The 19,783-nt window shown below is 40.4% G+C and overlaps 1 protein-coding gene and 1 long non-coding RNA gene across 3 annotated transcripts in view; one reads left to right on the top strand and one right to left on the bottom strand.

Annotated features, from left to right (window-relative positions):
* Positions 1–18,352, bottom strand: part of sema4ab (sema domain, immunoglobulin domain (Ig), transmembrane domain (TM) and short cytoplasmic domain, (semaphorin) 4Ab) — a 31,687-nt gene extending 13,335 nt beyond the window's left edge. The window contains exons 1-2 of one of the 2 annotated variants that reach the window (XM_076993975.1): positions 18,336–18,352; positions 5,392–5,645 (exon numbers count right to left, since the gene is read on the bottom strand). In XM_076993975.1, coding sequence (XP_076850090.1) covers positions 5,392–5,485 — 94 coding nt within the window. In that variant the 5' untranslated portion in view covers positions 5,486–5,645; positions 18,336–18,352. Of the gene's footprint in view, positions 1–5,391; positions 5,646–17,767; positions 18,020–18,335 lie in introns of those variants that run through there. The other variant, XM_076993974.1, reaches the window with a different exon arrangement.
* Positions 629–2,188, top strand: LOC143499239 (uncharacterized). The gene is made up of 4 exons (XR_013126050.1): positions 629–849; positions 1,264–1,437; positions 1,551–1,670; positions 1,918–2,188. It is a non-coding gene; the product is annotated as an uncharacterized LOC143499239 (long non-coding RNA).
* Positions 18,353–19,783: the final 1,431 nt, after the last annotated feature.

Here is a 19,783-nt window from a genome sequence, read left to right as displayed (position 1 = left end):
TGCACAGCATGCACGTCCAGAGTAGCGCGGTAGACAGAATCCGGGTGCGAGTGGCCAACCGCGTGTTTGCGAAACACAGCTGAAACGCTGGACTTCAAGAAGACGGCGTGGTTCAGCATCACGCCGGCCCCGTTCGCTCGGCCCACAGGTTCTGCTTATCTTCTCACTGAAGGGGGAACGGCACCACAACATCCAGCCTTGCTAGTCTGATCTGAATTCTGTGTCTGCTGGTAATATTCTGCAGAGCATGAACAGGCGTACTCTTTTCTGGGGTGAAGGCTGATTTTTTTTTTTGATGAGGATGTGCAGAGGTGTAGTGTGTGTCTTTGTGCGTGTTTGTAAATGCATGTACATGAGCGAGAGGGGAAACCAATATGAAAACCCTCAAGAGTTTATCTGACAGCAATAGGCTTCTGTGGTTGCCTACAGTGAAACCTCTCAGCCCGCTCTGGACTGCTTAGAAGAATTCAAACGTATTCTGTTTAGAACAGGCTACTCTAAATTTAGCGTGAGAGCTTCCTCTACTCCTCTTTTACACAGTAACAGAACTGCACGCACGTTATGTACTTATTATTTATATCACTTTCATCATCGTCTTTGCATCTAAACTCAATACCAGGCAGTCAAGTTCAGCGGAAAGGAGGAACTGCTCTGTCTGGTCTAAGACAGTTACTGGCCCATCAACATATTGAAACAAGCATGACAAGGTTGTTTCAAGGTTTCTGTGTTGTAGTAAAGTGTCTTGTCATTTGTTGGCTGCATGTATGTCCCGCAATCAGCAGTTTCAGTAAGATCAGTAACGGATCTGAGAGGAGTGAACATGGCAGAGGAAAACAGAAGTGTTCTAAGGTAAGGATCTGAAAGTTCTTAGTGAGGAACAGAGTGGAAGGCATCATGACACAGCTCCCCACACTGGGGGCCCTGACAACCAATGATCTGCCCCCAACTCTGGGGTAGCTAGGAGTAAATATGTAGAAGACCTCAAAGAGGTGGGGGGGGGATGAATGTGGGTGTGTGTGTAGGTGGGTGGGGGTGTGAAGATCTGAGTGTGTTTGTAGGGGAGTGGGGGGATGAGTGTGTGTGTGTGTGTGTGTGTGTGTGTGTGTGTGTGTGTGTGTGTGTGTGTGTGTGTGTGTGTGTGTGTGTGTGTGAGAAGCTCATCTGAACAGTGATTTTATTTATTTTCCTTATCTCTACAATCATTTCTCTTTCCCCCTCACAAATGTGGACTGGAAAACTGCCACTCCTACAAAATCCTTCAAGTTCAAGCCTGTCTGTCTGAATGTGGTGGTTGGAGAGGGGAACTCAGCAGGGGTGATGTTGTGCAACCACAGAACTCAGACTTGAAGATTTAGAGAATGTCTTGCACATCAGACACATATTGTCTGAGGTACTCTTCCTCGCACCACACTCTTCGTCGTCCGTAGTGGGCCTGAGGTTAGCTTCTGTACACTTCACACACACTAGCTCATAAACAACATCTGAGTAATCCATATGAAAAACAACGTAAGTTAAACAAAGTAAATTTTCTCCCCCTCACACACCTACAGACTTGTCTCGCCATCCAGAGCGTAGATGTGAAAGTCAGCACTACACTGAGGAACTGTGTAACCAAGAGTCATATTCCCACAGAACAGACAAACCTGAGGGGCATATTCCATTAAGAACAGGTGAACCTGGGGGGGATATTCCCACAGAATATCGGCCAGAGGAGGATGGGTTCTTCCTCATGCAAAAAAACTAGGGAGTTTTTCCTTGCCACTGTCGCCCTTGGCTTGCTCACTGGGGGCTAGGACTCGGCACTTGTAAAGCTGCTTTGTGACAACAACTGTTGTAAAAAGTGCTGTATAAATAAAATTTGATTGATTGATTGATTGATTGACAGAACAGACGAACCTGAGGGACATATTTCCACAGAACAGACGAACCTGAGGGGCATATTTCCACAGAACAGACGAACCTGAGGGGCATATTCCCACAGAACAGACAAACCTGAGGGGCATAATCCCACAGCAACAGGTAAACCTGAGGGGCATATTCCCACAGCAACAGGTAAACCTGAGGGGCATATTCCCACAGAACAGGTGAACCTGAGGGGCATATTCCCACAGAACAGGTGAACCTGAGGGGCATATTCCCACAGAACAGGTAAACCTGAGGGACACATTTTTCTCTCAGAACAGGTGAAACTGAGGGGCATATTCCCACAGCAACAGTAAAACCAAGAGGCATATTACCACAGAACCGGCAAAAAGCGACAAGAAGAGCAAAGACCAAATCATTTTTCAAGCTGGAATAAACTAATGAATACAGCTCTAACTCAAAATAATAAAAACATATCTAACCCAAAACAGCTGTTAGCCCTATAAGCGGTCACTGGGTTATTGGGACACCATATATTGTTACTTCTCTTATCATAAAAATAAATAAATAAAATTAGCTCTGCAGGTTATTAGTGGAAACCCAATTTGTTTGTGGGAAGCAGAACACAAAACACACTGATGCAGTTCAATACTTAAATTCAAATCGTGAATTAGAAATTCCTATTTTGAGAATGTACAATGCTGTAACCAACAAGAATGGAGAGAAATGAATGAATAATACACATAACTGGGTGATGAAATGTTTCAGTAAATGGAGAAACAGTTTTGGGTTTAATTAGAGTTAGGAGAAATCTGTTTTCTTAAATCACATCTAAAACAATTATAGGACCATGGTTGGTTTCTAGATTGAAACCTAATACTTATCAATTATATTAAATATTAACCTAATAATTTTCATTCTGGGTCAAATCCTACCATATTTTTAATACATGGGTTATAGCAGATATAGACAGAAGAAGATAAAAAAAGCTTAACAAAATATTTCAATGTCAACAAACATTTTCCAGCAATTTTGCAAATACTAAAAAAAAACCATTGTTTGAAGTCTGTACTGAAAAGGGAACGTCTTAATCTATATTGTAAGTTAGAGAGCTATAATGGCAATAAATCTATAAAAGTCCTGAATGTACCCCTGTGTCTAAAGTCTTGTGTGTGACCATTTCCTAAAATGGTTCCTGTATCATGACAGAACACCACAGAATAGGACCGTTCATTAATTTTTTTAAAAAACAAAACGGCAACCTGTTAACTGAAGCAATAAATACCAAATGCAGCTTTTAATATGTACACTATAAACTGGTAATAACAGGATCAAATGGCCCAGTCATGAACAAGCTCTTTCTTTCTCTCTCTGAATTACCAATACCCTTGTAGTATTGAACTACAGAAACTACAGAAACTACTAAATAATTCACATTAATTCATATGCAATACTTGAATGGTGAGCTTCAAGCATTGCAAACTGAACATAATTTCCGACGCAGTCCTTGGCAGGGAAGTAATCTTCCAAATTCAAGACTATGTGGAAACATGTGAAGCCTCTTAGAAGACCAAGTCTAAACTTTTTTGTTTTATGATTCTCCACACACTTCTACTAGCTGGCCTGCCCAATGGAGGATGGGTTCCCTTGGTCCTAATTCCCACCTAGGGACTTTTCCCTTGCCACTGTTGTCTCTGTCTTGCTGATTAGGGATCTTAACCTGGATACGTGTTGTAAAAGTACTATATAAATAAATTTGGTCTTGACTTTGATACCGCTAAGAGCTTACATTTCATGAAAGAAATCAACTGTTTCCATTAAAGCAACATTTAATATTGCATGAATTACTTAGAACTATGCATGTTGACAATACAATACCCGTTTGCCCCATTTGCTCAGCTTTTGAACTTTAAAACCCTGTGTGCTTCTGAATTAATTGCCGCAGCAAACAAGGGCAAAAACTGCAGCAAAAGGGCAGATATGTTTAATGTAACCTCTCCAGTTGGGAGAGTTAGGTGTGTTGAGGGGGCAAATTCAGGAATAGGTCAAGTCGCTGCCCACCCTTACTGTAGAGGTCTGCACTCCCGCGGTAATCCCGCAGGTCCCGTGGGACCCGACAGAATATCTTGCGGCGCGGGACAGAATTGAATTGTTATTGGCGGGAGCGGGAGTTTAATTAGTCCAGGCGATGCGGGAGCGGGACCACATATACATGTAGAAAAATCCCGCAAATTAATAGTCTAGAAAATTATAATAATAATAACAACGCAATGATTTCCATGCAAAAGGAACAGGACGAAAACAACTAATCATTCAGTAAGTAAGCAATAAACTAATTCAAAATATTGGCTAAGCAACTGATCACGTGAACATGAAGTGGGCGTCATTTTGTCATTTTGATACCGAAATGGCAGAGATTGTAGATGGTCAACCAGTTTCAGCTGTGGAAAATTCAGTTAAAACAGGCGAATACACCACAATTAAGCCAACTACAGAAAAGTCTGATGTATGGAAGTCATATTCCATTGTAATTAATGGAGATGGAAATCGTCTACCATTTGCTTGTTGTGATAGATGTCAGAAAGTGTTGGTGTACGTCACCTGACGGCATGTGTTTGGACTGTGGTAAGAAATGGGACAGCGCGATCAATCAATATATTGCTGTTTTAATAAATACATAAGAAAATTTCAAGTACTAAATCTAATTAATTCAATTCATATTAGGATTGCGGGCGGGGGGGACAGAAACGTGTATGTGGCGGGCAGGTGCGGGATTAAAACAAGCGATTTTTTGGCCGGTGCGGGCGGGAGCGGGACTAAAACATGCAGGTGCGGGCGGAAGCGGGATTAAAACAAGCGATTTATTGGCGGGAGCGGGACTAAAACAAGCGGGAGCGGGATTAAAAAAGCAGTCCCGCGCAGACCTCTACCTTACTGCACCTATAGGAACAGGGCTGCTTAGGTTTGAGGATCAGTATTAATATCTGAAATATCAAATATTTTTCATATTTTATGTAAAGAACAAATGTGAGAAATCCAACGCTGTAGTTTTGATTTAAAAGTATGTTAAACCTTGTACATTTTTCCACTCAATTATTATATATATATATATATATATATATATATATATATATATATATATATATAAATAAAAGTACATATGTTAAAAGTTTATACATACAAACACATGCATGTGTACCTACATACCTACATACACAGTCCTCTATCCTAAATATGTGTTTTCATAAAAAGTAGTAAAGATTTATTTTTAATGTCTTAATGAAAACAGAGTTAGAGATCTTCACATATAACAACGGTCAGCTAAGAGTATGTTATCAGTACGACGTCAGTGTGCCCCAGGGCACAGTGATCTTCCCACTGGACACTACTAGAAGTGACCAGTGAACATCTTCTTTCTGCAGCACGTACGGCAAAGACAAGCAATCACTCCTCCCCAGTCATGCTTTACAATCAATCTGTATAATCTGAAGCGTAAACGTATCTGAAGGACAGCTGCGATGAACTTACCCAGGGGGAAGGAGAGTCGTGGTGTGGGCTGGTCCCAGGAAGCGCTCACCATGACCAGGGTCAGCCAGACAGCTGGCAGGCCGGAACGCAGCATTCTCACGGTAGCAGCTGGAAGAGGTGCACACTGCTGGTCAGATGAAACAACTGTGAGCCTTCTCTGCTGGGCCACTGCTCTGTTCAACCACTGCCCAATCAGAGCTCTGGAGCCCACAGATGTGCCACTTCCTCTGCATACAGGAAGTTGCTGCAGTCATCTGTTATGGTAAAGTGGTAGAGAGAGAGAGGGGGAAAGATGAGCTACAGTTTCCTTGTAAGTGGAAGGAGCTTCCTCTTTCGACACCGCCACTGCACATGACAGCGTCAGAACATCAATCTTAAATAACACGTGATCAAGTTGTCATCATGTAATACCTTAAATGGATTTATATACATCTAGAAGATTCCTGCAAACTACAATGCAAAGATGTTGTTCAGTGATGTTTATCCGGGATATATTAGGATTTCCAAAGGACTTCAACCTTATTTCACCATTCATCCTGGACTTTCCAATGGGTAGAGATCAACTAAGAGCGAAAGTTACATGTAACCCTAATATGGAGCGCAGCTATTAGGCAACCGTTTCCCAGTCTCAGTACAAAGCACAACAGCCCTTTACATCAGCTCGAGGCAGAAGCGTTCTAGGCGTTTCATTTCAGTTTAAACTGCTGTTCATATCCGCACCCTGAGGATATTTACGTTCTCTACTATTATCCCCACAAATTATTACAGTGTCAGTCTGGAAAAATTACTTACTTCACCATTCTAAATGTCTAGATTATAAATTGAGTGGACACAAGTTAAAACGCATCAACTTATCTGAGTGCTTCTATACATCATAATGAATAGGTTAAATGTTAATGCACAAATGAATCAATCTGTCGATAGTGTGGCACTTAATGAATCCTGGTCAAGTAAGAGCAAATGACCTACATCCTTATTTACATCATGTGGACTTACACATAGTCTAACAACATGTCAGGCTTTAAACCAGCTGTAGTCTGTAAGTGGACTTGAACATCAATAGTGGGTTTGATGCATAGTTTAAAAGAACCAATGTAAGAAATACTGAATGAAAAAATAAGCATGCCGACGGCTAGTTTGATGAGTGTGTGTTATATATCATATTTGTATGATCAAGGACATGCTACCGACAAGCAAAAGGAGGAAACACCTTATGCTTCTCTAAGTAGCAACCTCTGTTTTCTTTGAGCCATTTTGGAGATCTGTACAGTGGCTGCAAAAATACATCTCTCAGGTCACCTATTGTGCTGCAAATGCACAAAGCAAACTAATCAAACAACAAATGCTCTTGCTACATTTTACAAACGCAATGCAAATTCATGAATGCTACACAAATTTATATTCAAAATAACACATGCACTACATTTTGGAAACTGTGAATTCAGAAAATATACACATTCGAACCAGTTAATCGAACCAGTGAAAAAAGTCTTATTTGAGATAATCACGAGATCCTATCATTGGTATATTATACAAGGTTAACCATTAGCCTATTGACTCATGCTTCCATAACCTGTTCATTCTTTATCTAATGTTGCCAGGTTTCAATTCAGTTTCTTTCTAAATACCAACCTGCAATTACTAACTCCCTGATTGTAGCAGAAATGCTCTGCCATCATAAAGTTGCTGGTTATTCATTGACTTAGCACAATATTGCATTGCTTTAAATAACAGTCAAGTCTTTATTACTAACCACCAGAGGTGTCAATTTCAGGTTTATAAAGTAAAAGTCCTCACCAGGATTTTGCTCAAGCTTGCCAGATTTTCTAATTAGTGCAATCCAGGTGAAATTTGTGGAATCAACACAATCCAGGAAGCCTGTGCAAAATCCTGGTGAGGACTTTTACTTTCTGAACCTGGAATTGACACCTCTGGTGGTTAGTAATAAAGACTTACCATGGGCTCAATCCCTCTCGCTGTTGCTTATTTTTCTCAAATAATTCTAAAACAATTATTGTTGTGCCATCAATAATCATACAAAGTGACTGCCATTACATTTTTGGTATTGTTTTTTGTTAATATTACTAAGAGAGATGTCACATCAACAACACTGTATATACACAAGTCTGATTTCTGTGCAGTTGAAATATCACCACATGAAATGAAAAATCTGTCACCAAGAAGTGTCAAATGCAAGTGTGAAGTATTATGACATGCAACTAAGTGCTCTTAGAGCACAATTCCAGTGTAACATTCTGCACTGTATAGATACATCTGGATGTTTGTGGAGGAAGCAGTCTTATGAAGTCATGACCCAACATTTGAAATAACTCGGGCTGTTCTTAAATGTTTAAGGCACTGAGAGGGTGAGGGCATGAACTCTTCCAAGCAGAGAGAAGCTGTAACATGGCAACAGCATCATCATGAGGTTAGTAGTCCTTAATTTGTTGTCTCTTTTTACACTGGCCCTTAGAAACAATAAAGATTGCTACAGTTTGGTGATGGTTTAAACTTTTAATTAGCTGTAATGCTAGAACTAAACCAATCCCTCATGCGTAGTACCAGGAGTGACCCGAGTGAGGTGTTCGGACAGGAGACGGCAGTGATGTCAGTAACGCGTTACTCTAATATTACCTTTTTTCAGTAACAAGTAATATAACGTGTTACTATTTCCAGTCCTGTAATCAGATTAAAGTTACTTATACAAGTAACTGTGCGTTACTATTTTTATTTTCCTTAGTAAAAATATATATAATATGGGTTCTTGGCTCAGTTATACTTGCGTCTGACCGTAGCGCTCGACTCCGCATGCGAACCTGTGAGAGCGCGAGCGCGTTCACGTCATTCTGTGCAGTGTTGTCCGTAACAATATGTGGTAGTGTAAAGAAATACCCAGAGTATTGGAAAAACTCATTTTGCTGCTGAATGTAACTACTAAAGAAACTTGTAGTTACTTTTAAAATCAAGTAATATGTAACGTGACTAAGTTACTTTTAAAAGGAGTAATTAGTAATTGGATTACTTTTTCAAAGTAACCAAGCCATCACTGGGAGACGGGCTCTTCACACAGATCCAGCATTAATCCCCACGTATCAACCATCTTTACAAACCAGATTGCCACTTGAGAAACAGGATTCATAACAGCAGCATAACATTTACCAAGAACCAAGAAGTGGTGAGTTGAATGGTATTAGGCTAAACCAGAATTTCACCGCAAACCAACTGCATGTTTATTCATGCAGTCAAGAACAAACATGTATTACGTGACTCTGTTGTCAATCACTGTTTCGATCTCATTGGCTTCTTCCCAATCGAACTCATGTGCTAAAGGTAATCTACTGCCTGGATAAGGTTAATTTGTGGGTTGTTAGAGGGTTTGTCTGTGTGCTTAGTCTTTTGACAGACCTTGACATACTTATTAGCAGTTTTCCACATCTCCTGCCAGTCACTTCATATCTATGTCCATCTCAGTTAGCACATACAGATGTTATATTATTCTGTGAAATTTGCAGAAGGAAGAAAAACAGTTGGGACAGTTGGATTATCTACAATATAATTCTGTGCAGAATATGGGAGGTGTCCTGCTGAAATGGTACGTTTAACAGTCAACTAAAGGGAGGACTATAATGACATCGAAAAAAATGGTATCAGAAAGCAGCATGATTGCTTATGTGTATTAAAAAACTTGTTCAAATGACAGCAGTTAAGCTCCACCCTCATCAGTCTTTTGTTTTAAATTTTGAGTTGAAGAGTACTCTTGCTTTAGTATGTTTTTGTTGCTTTGCTGAGATTTAAGTTCTTGCTTCAAACTCACCTGTAGGAGTCTAAAAGTTCATGGTGGAGTTACATTTAGAGTCTATTAGCACTCATTAAAAGCAGCATGAAACCTTGTAGGTACTGATTATATACCACACAGTCCAGAGAGGTCAACTCCAAAGAACTGAGAATGGTGAAATTATTGTGGTTTAATTGGCATGATGGAATCTGTTCAGTAGTACTATGTCTTTCATCAGTTTTCTTGAGCAAAGCCAATTTATTGTCAGTGCAAGCTATGAACTGAAACATATCAGAATTCAATGGATTTAGCCACAGCATTTAGTAGGCAGTAGTAGATTAGGGTCAGAATTATGAAAGTTAATATGTTGTAAAACTTCAGAGCATGAAGGACATTGATTTGAGAACTTGCAAAACAAAATCTGTACTTATATTTTTTATTTGATAACTTGTAAACTAAAAGTTGCACTTGTATTTTTGTACACGAATTCAATTTCAATTTCCCGCCTCAACTTTTGCAACACACATCTTGGTGTACTTGCTGCAAAACTGATTTGTACGGGGAATTGGGCAGGGCAGTGGGGATGGGCCATAAATCGTGACTCACCAGAAGTGCTTAAAAAAACGCAAAGGCTAGTAAGAGCACAGACAGCCCCGTAATGTACACACGGTCACTGGAATGACTGCACTGGTCTGATGGGAGTGACTCAGTGGAGCAGTAAGTCTCACTGTGTCTGTGTGTCAGGTGGACTCACTCAAGGGATGACTAGAAATCTTCTTTTCTTGTGTAATTGTTAATGACAGGGAGCTATTGGTAAGGAGTGGGTGTGCATGTGTGTATGCTCTATTCCACAACGTCATGCTTGTTTGGAAACCCGAGTAAACAATCTTGCTGCAGAAATGATCCCTAATTAATCTCAGTCAATGATGCCACACCAAACAATGGCACATTTATTTTATGCGCACTATTTTGCTAATATACATGGCAAACGGCATTAAGTCATGAATATTGAAATATGATGGAGAAAGTCATTTGATAGAAGCTTGAGTTGTAATGTCATTATATGCCAGACACATTATAATAGAGTTGGCATGTCTAAGAAAATGTGAAGGTTACCAAAGATTACGAACTACCTAGCTAACTGTAGTTCAGTGATCACCAGCTCTGACCTTAGCAATCAGCCTTCATGCAGTGTTCAGTACCAACACACACTTGTTTGGAGATCATTGTTTGTAGTGTTCAGATTTGCAATCACATTGAGAAGTCTGAGCTAGATGAATTTAGATCAGAGCTGGTAGGAAGGTGGATTAAGGGGAACTTAACTACAGATTTCGTAAAGCAGCCCTACTGAAGTTAAATGGGCAGTCATGGTCTGGTGGTTAGGGAAACGATCTTGTTACCGTAGGGTCGTGGGTTCAATTCCCAGGCCTGAGGCACCCTTGAGCAAGGCATCTAACTCCAACTGCTCCCCGGGTGCCGGGCTGCCCACCGCTCTGGGCACGTGTGCACCACAGCCCCCTAGTAATCACAAGTGTGTGTGCGTGTGTGTGTGTGTGTGTTTTAACTGCACAGAGGAGTAAAAAGCAGAGGACAAATTTCAATTGCGGTAAAAAAAATCACAATTGACAAATATAGCACATTTAAATGCATACAAGTGATCACTGAGCTACAGTTAGCTAGCTAGTTTGTTATCTTTGTTAACCAGCTGGTTAGTTTCCCTTCACATTTTCGTAGACAGGCCAACTCTATTATAATGTGTCTGGGCAATATTAGCATAGCTAGTAATCTACCTAGCCAAGATAAAATCATAAAGACATTACAACTCAAGCTTTCATCAAGTGACTTTCTCCATCATATTTTAATATTGATGACTTAATGCTGTTTGCAATTTTTGCAGTATTAGCAAATCAGTGCTCATAAAATAAATGTACCGTCGTTTGGCGTGCTATCAGTGACGGAGATTAATCAGGGATAATTTCTCAGGAATTTTTAAGCACTTCAGATGACTCACGATTTATGGCCCACCCCCACTGCCCCGCCCACTTCCACGTACAAGTGCATAATTCAGTTTTGCAACAAGTACACTGAGATAAGTGTTGCAAAATTCGAGGCGGACAGATTTAAAGTTGTGCTGAATTCGTGTACAAAAATACAAGTGCAACGTTTAGTTTACAATTTACCAAATTAAAAATACAAGTACAGATTTGCTTTTACAAGTTCTCAAATCATGTCCTTCTTGCCCTCAAGTTTTGCAGTACATTTACCTTCATACAGAATAGTGTTTATTTAATATTCTGTGCATTTAATCTACATTATTATTAACTGTTCTTACAATGATACCTTTTTCCTTTTCTCTTGGATAATTGTTTAGCTGAAAATCAAACAAGATGGACACTTTTCATTTCAACATCCCAGCAGAGCAGAATACTCGCACATTTTTACATCATTATGAGCATAAGCACCTATACATATAACTGTCAATCTCCTTCATTCATTGAAAGAGGGGCAGTTTGTGCCATATGTATATGCACACCATGTAGACACTGGTTTTGGCAGAGCTGTGCAGAATATGCAATATCAATAAGTAGCAATAATAAACAAGTAACAAGAACAATCAATACTAATTTTTTACTCTGTGTTCTCCTGTGAAAAACAAGTCTTTAAGTCAAGCTAAGATCTAGCCATACTTTCTTTCTGATACTGTATCATCAGCAATTTCTCAGATGTTATTTGGTTCACACAACAATGAAGAGGCGTGGTCTACAATAATTTTTTGGGTGAATTTATTTTATTTTATTTTATATATAGACCTTTTGAGTGCATGTGCAAACTGTATTTTGACAAACTCAGTCTCACACGGATTCCAGGTTGGAACCATGGACCTATCATTGAGGGATTCTCTGAACATAGCTGCAGGTCTATGTCGTAATTCTCCTCATACACTCAAGAGAGAGTTCATTGGACTGACCTGTACAGTTCTTTGGATGGACATGTGGGATAGGTTATTATTTTTTTGCTTGGTTCCTCTTCAGAAAGATGTCTTAAAAACATCTTCAAATAAAGGTGGTGTAGCTCAGAATTCTGGTCTTAATCCAAATTAGTCAAGTGTGTGTGTGCGTGCGTGTGTGTGTGTGTGTGTGTGTGGGGACGGAGGCTGCAGCTTACATTTAAAATTTCTATGTAATACACAAGGTTTCCAAACAAGCATGACGTTGTGGAATAGAGCATGCACACATGCACACCCACTCCTTACCAATAGCTCCCCGTCATTAACAATTACACAAGAAAAGAAGATTTCTAGTCATCCCTTGAGTGAGGCCACCTGACACACAGACACAGTGAGACTTACTGCTCCACTGAGTCACTCCCATCAGACCAGTGCAGTCATTCCAGTGACCGTGTGTACATTACGGGGCTGTCTGTGCTCTTACTGGCCTTTACTACACACCCACTCTAGCTCTGTTCTCACTCCTCATACTACCTGAACACACTGCTGACAGAGTACCAGCACCCTGGAGAACCAGAGGAAAGTCCAACAGGGAACTTTCAGCTGCCCCTGCTGGTAGAAGTATAAGAAATGAGGCCTTTATTCCAGCAAGAAAATAATCTACTGAAACAGAAGTAAAATTAGTCATCCAACAGCTCATCTCATTTCTTAACGATCTAGTCAGTTTGACAAAACTTGCACATTGCAAAACTCAGCTTGTTTTGAGTGGATGTTGTGTTTTGAGTACTTTTAAAGCATTCTGAGTAAACAATTATATACAACTGTAACTGGACAGTTTAAATGTAAGGAATTAATAAATCTTTAAAAATGTGTCAATAATGTGTCATCTGTATACAAGCCATATGTGATTAATTTAAGCAAAGGCAGCTGACCTGCAAGTTAAACTAAGCTAAGGCCTTCTGGTTAAAGCCCCATGCCAGTACTTTGTAGAGCAATGCAATCTACTGTACAGTTGAACCAGTGAGTGGGTTAGTGATCAACCATAAAAATACTGGACATGATATGTTTATCCTTCTAAATTTCCAAATGTAATTATGTGCCAGGACACGTATGGTTGACATTTGTGTTGTTGTGTTGGTATTTTTGCTGTTTTCTCTATTTTTGTCCTGGTTTTCCTTTGTTTCTTTTATTCTGCAAGGTTGGCTTGTTGGGGTGGAGCCTCAGACATGGATAAAAGTCAGAAGGAAGGATGTTTTGTTGGTCCACACACACCACAGATGTTGTGTCTGTTTACTATGTGTGATTTATTTTATTGTCTGTCCCTGTGATCTGTTTGAATGTTGACACGGGCTTGGCGAGGTGAGATGGGTGCACCCTTACATTTTAACACCATGTAGTCAACCTTTGTCTAGACACCCTAGGTGAGTAGCGGTGTAACCTTTGTACTTGTTTTATTAGCGGTAGAGTAGGCTTCTTTTGTGCCATGTTGTTTTTGTAGTGTGGTTGCAAGTGTCGTTTTAGGTGTTAGGAGTGGTATGTTTTATTTGGTTCATTTCTTTATCACCGCCTTTATCCAATACCCAATGTTTGGAGAGATGTAATGTAGAATGTGTGTTGTGAGTGTTCCCTGTTAAATGGTATATGAGATATAGACCAAATATATTCCTTACCTATCTACAACAAAGCCTGGTTCCTGTGTCTGGGGGCTGCTGGGTGGTGTGTTGAGTATTGTGTGAATTAAACCCAACACTGTTTACCATAGGGAGCTACCTATGTATACCATAGTTTTAGTTAAAAATCTATGTGTGAAACCTATGTGTGAAAGGGAGTGTGGAAGGGGGGGGTGGGGGGGGGTTAAACAGTCATCAACATGCAATTCAATTCACTCACTACCAAGATAAAATAAGCCTGCTGCAAATGTGTGAGTTTACCATGATGGAGCAAAAACTAAATCCCAGAACCTGAACTGGGATGTGAATAAGGTGTGTCCCCAGGTCCACTTCCCTTTGCTCTCTGGGTGGGACACAGAGCCTTGTTTGTGTTCTGTCCATCATGGACAGAAAGAGGGACCGAAAAAGGGACTAATTATCACAAAGCTAAAAAAAAAGAAGCTAGCTTTCATTAGACCCGGACAATGCAGCATTTGTTCGCCAAATGGCCATCACAATATTCCTGGCCTTTTCAATATTTTGCAAGAGTTTGAGTGAGCATCCTGGCATTCCTTTGCTCTCTGGGAATTCTAATAAATCACAGCAGACAGCAGAAAAACAACCCACCAAATTATTTAACTGTTACCTTACAAATGAAATCATACTGCCTTGTGCTCAAGCATAAAGATTATGGCCTATAACATACTCTGACTTAGATTTAGCTATTTTACAGTCAGCATGTGCAGGATCTTATCATGACATGTTTACATCCTGCAGTTAAGTGTAACACATGCCTAATTCTAAATCAGGGAGCTAAAAACACCCAATACCCCCTCAGAAGGTCAATGCTGTCACTGCTGCCAATTACATCCAATTAATGGGTTTTTGCCAAGTGCTAACGCACAGATCTTACACAGCTTTTGCAACTTTTGCAGCCATGTCAGTGCAGGGTTGAACATGGCACACAAGGCGATAGTTTCCCAGCTACCTAGCCAGGGATGATATTACTTTTAATATGGAGATATGTTACTAAATAATATGGAGAAATACATCTACAGTGATCCCCGTAGTACAACAAACAGGTAGAACAGAGGTATAGCACTCACCAGTAATAGAAACACATACACACACACACACACACACACACACACAAACGCAACTTCAGTGCACTTGCAGATGTATTTCCATCAAGTCTCTACAAGTTTAACAGCACATTGTACACAGTGCATTGTGATTATTGGTAAGCTATAATCGGTCAACAGAGGTGTAGGCGGAAACACAGTACTACCGTCTGTCAAATGGGCTGTAATAACATGCACAAACCTGATATCGGTTTAAAGATGCCGTCTCAAAAATGACGGATGTCTAAGAGGTAGGAAGACGAGTCATATCTGCCACCACACAATGTCACAGTGTCTTAAATTGGCTGCTGTGTAGGAAAACTAAACCCATGACTTGTGTTAGAGGTCACGCATTCACCAGAACAGAGACACAAGACTTTTTCACTTACTGCTTACTTACACAAACACATATAACAGAGAGGTCCTGGACAGTCTAATAGACTTAAATACAACGAGTAATCATGCATTAGATAAAGGCTAGAAGATAAATAACACTATACAAAGCAGTAAAAAAATGTCTAACCTAGACGTGTAGAGCTAAAACATCTAACTGAACACCTACAATGTAGATGCACCTAAATGCAGCAGGTGTACACACAGCCCACCTCCACAGTGGTGGAGTCTTAACCGTACTGTGTTGTTGAAAGCTACCACTGTGGGGCCTGACCTTCTGTTCTCTTCATCTAATGACTTCCTTCTAAGGAAGAACATGACATTGTGTCTTACAATTCAAGTAAGCACATTCTAGTTCACCTTCTACTACTCTGTACTGTGCAAGACCCTGTTTCCTAAGTACAGTAACACTGACATGCAAGGCATTCACACCAAAGAAAAATGCTTTAAAATAACCTGGATTCAGTTTGAATCAATCTTTGTGGGTCAGTGTTATTTTGTTTTATCACATCAGTCTGAACTGAGACTTAAGTCCATTTTTATATGAGTCTAGATCAGACCTTTTAAATTTGGCTAGTCTATATCAGTGAGTCACTATTAACCTGGAACATTTTGGATCAGTCTTTCTGACAAAGCCATGTGGGTTGAATATGGTGTTGTTCATTATAATTAATCTCATTATCTATGCTGTTGGCAAAGTGCTTGATCCTAACTGAAAAAACGGCCTCCACCTACACAGCTGAAAACGCCCAGACAGCCAAAAGTGTCCCTTCCACAGCTAGGCAAAATGCCAACTAGACGATCGGCACAGTAGCCAATAAAAATTAAGAGCATGAGCAAGGTCAGGAATAACCAACCAGGTAAGATTTCTAGATGTCATTTGAACCTGCAAGTAATCCAAAGGAAGATACGACAGTTAGTTGATCAGGCATGATGGGCATACCTAAATATTCTCTTTTTAAATATTTGTAATAAATATTTAAAATGACTTCACACATAAGCTTCAAGTGGATGAGAAAAGGAAAGAAAAAAATGGGGTCAGACAGGGAAGGGTGGAGGAAAATTATGCCCCCCCCCCCAAAAAAACCGCTTCCTTTCACACCACTACACAAGACTTAGACTGGGTGTGGATAATAATAATAATATAATAAATATAATAAAGTTATGAGAGGTTAAAGGGCTTTGAAGGAGTCAGATAAATTGCATGGCTCCGTTACGTGATTTAGGTGTGAAAATGAACATAGTGATTGTGGCAGCAGACCAATAACCATTTTACTTCTCATAGAAGGACTCCGTGTAACGAAGACGACACCAATAGAGATAAATCCACAATTGGTGCCAGAGAACGCACACGAGAACACACACGAACGAACACACACCTCACCTTATACTACTTGGTCTCATGGGAGGACGTGAGCTCTTTCTATGGTGTGGCTTATTGTTTTCGAGCACAAGAGTGGAGAGCCTCTTGTGTGCTATTAGACCACCATGCGTTCATCTGAACCCAAGCAAGCAGCAGCATGACCCACACACACACACACACACACACACACACACACACACACACACACTGTTGCACGGCATGCTGGCTTACCCTTCTGTCAAGAACAATAATAAGAGCAGCACAAACGACTGAGGCACCGTTAAAGTACCAAACGGTAAAGACTGATGTGCATAAAGGGACCAATCTAGGGGTTGTAGCAGATTTTACAGTCAATATCCAGATACACTCACACACACACACGTGTGTATCGGCAACTAGCGTGAGCTGGAAAAACAAAAGCCAGCCAGCCATCTAATTAGGTTAAACACAGACCCGTAGAAAATTTCTAGTAATGCGTTTCTTTACTTCAAAACGTGTACTCCTAGAATAACATGTGCGTGGCACCAACACTTGTGGCCACCACAGACCTGCTGTTCACATCACCCTGTGTGGGTGACAGCAGCTAACCCAGCTAGCGAGGACCACTAGAGATATAACATTAGTTAGCTCACATAAGCCACCAGCTGAATGATCAATACAGCGTGCAAAATAGACACGAAGAGCAAACAGAGGAAACGGTAACGAACATGATGGAGATTAAAATATTTGGATTTATCCAAACAGAATAACACGTTGGTTTACGTTAGCTGCTAGCTAGCTAACTGGTTGAGGTTAACTGTTTTGCTCAGTGTAAAGCTGCCTAAGCAGGTTAGTTAAAGTTCAAGTTAAAGTTAGTTGAGGGTTAACTGGTTGTTTTGCTCCGTGTTTGCTGTGACTCTCTCAGCTAGCTGCTTGTTTTGCTGGCTAAGCAGGTCACGTTACATGTGCTCCTTCTGACACGGATTTAACCTCAACCTCGTCTAATTAACGTTATCTGCAAAAAACACGTTTCCTAAACACACAGTTCACTCTGTAAAGTCAAGTGACTCAGCCGAGCTAAACGTCCCAACTTAGTTTAAACCACATTCAAGCTTGAGAACCATGCACCCCGTTACCATAGTTACTCACATAATGTCCAGCGTGTCTGTGTCTCTCCGGTGTGTCTGTGTCTCTCCGGTGTGTCTGTGTCTCTCCCTTATCAACCCAGCTTCACTTCTACACACACACAATAGCTGCAAAAGACCTTATAAAACCCCCCAGCACAATACACAACGTCTACCTTGAGTCCTTTAAAAAGTGACAGACAATTAAAGTGTAAATGGTGCAGTCCTTGCTCGCACACTTGATAAGGACACTACCTTTACTGTGTTCATCTTTTTTTTGTTTGTCCACCAGTAACAAGGTGACGCCGGCTGTTTTGGCTTGGACACGTGCGCCATCTAGTGGTGGTTATAGCGAAACGTGTTTAGTACCCAGACGAGCAGACGGGCACTGGTAGTGCTCACGTTCTCTCTCTCTCTCTCTCTCTCTCTCTCTCTCTCTCTCTCTCTCTCTCTCTCTCTCTCTCTCTCTCTCTCACACACACACACACACACACACACACACATTTGGTAAACATATGGTAAACTTTTCTGAGTGAATAAAATTATGCAGAATTATGACTTAGTCCAGTTTAAGCGCTGCAAGAAAAGCTTACTCATAATCCAACTTGCTGCAGGTGAACCCAATAACCCGATGATCCGGTGTCGATGAATCGAAGAAAAAGTCTAGTCCTCTCTCTACAGTATCGGTTGCTTTTAAAGTTACAACGTTATCTTATAGCTATCAGTGGCGCATTAGATGACTGATAAATACCCTTCAAAAACGTCAGTCCACACTGAAGACCAACTCGGACCGATGCATCATTGTGTAGCTACCACTCTTTGTGATTTATTTTATGTAGGCTTAATGTTTCAGTTTCTCCCTGCGGCGGTGACGAACAGACAGTGGAGGTAGGAATAAGAAGACATGGGAGGAGGAAAGAAGATTTTCAGATTAGCATCGACCTCGCAAAGTCTTTTGCAGCCAGAGCTGCGACACCAACTGTGATCCGTAATAGATGTGTTCAAATGCAGAAGATACATGTGTTCAAATGCAGACGTGCTGCCGGTTGGTAGAACTGTATAGTGTAGACTTACATATATTAAATGAAGCGCACATCTGCACAAGCAACTATGAAATAAGCCTTTTAATAATGTGCGTAATTGCGCATCGATATCTGGCTACACAACAGGTCGTTTCTACACTTCCTGTATGGTAATTATTTACAGCTTGTAGCCTAAATGTCACCTGGTCTTGATATCTAAAAAATGAATACATGTTCACAGATCACAGTACCCTACAATCACACACTGCACCCCCAGACTAGAGGCCGGGATCTAGCGTGTCTCTGCCTCGTATTCGGGCTTGTACCGGATAAGGCTCGTGTTTTCTGGGCCGTATGAGAGACAGCACAGGCCGGGACAGCTTCTCTAACTCTTTATAAATTGAGTTGAAGTTGCTGGCAATTTTTTTCCAATGACCTGAAAACTGGCTGTTAAACAATGTCATCATGGTTGGGCTTGTGGTTTCTTACACAGAGGTAAAAGACGAAAAACACAACCAACTCAAAACACTATAGAACGAGATACTTTAGGAATTGTACTGCAGCTAGTAATGCCACTTCTAACAATAGAACATATTTTCATTTCAGATCTGCTAGCCAAAAAACTCCAAGCAGACGTCAGAAAGGTAAAATAAAACAAAAAATCAGGGTAAGATTATATAGAATTGGCTAATATTTTCAATAAATAACACAATCATAATAAATATAATTGATGAATAACTATTAATATAATAATATATTAATGTTTTGTAAATATTGTTTATGGGTTTTGGTATTTAATGTAAATAAAGGTCTTATGTGAACTATTAAGTTCTTCTATGTGTGCAGTACTGGAGGTTTTGGCTTTGTTATGACTCGGCGACGTACAGTCGGCTACACCTGATCGCTATGCAGATGTGAGAGAGAAATATAGAGATTTATGTGCATTTTGTTGATTCTCTAGGAAGATGATGGGGACTCACTGCGGGTGAACCAAACAACGGTGTGTTGAGCTCCACCCG

Source organism: Brachyhypopomus gauderio, unplaced genomic scaffold (assembly GCF_052324685.1).
Source record: "Brachyhypopomus gauderio isolate BG-103 unplaced genomic scaffold, BGAUD_0.2 sc131, whole genome shotgun sequence".
Taxonomy (NCBI): domain Eukaryota; kingdom Metazoa; phylum Chordata; class Actinopteri; order Gymnotiformes; family Hypopomidae; genus Brachyhypopomus; species Brachyhypopomus gauderio.
This window is presented reverse-complemented; position numbering and strand designations above follow the sequence as displayed.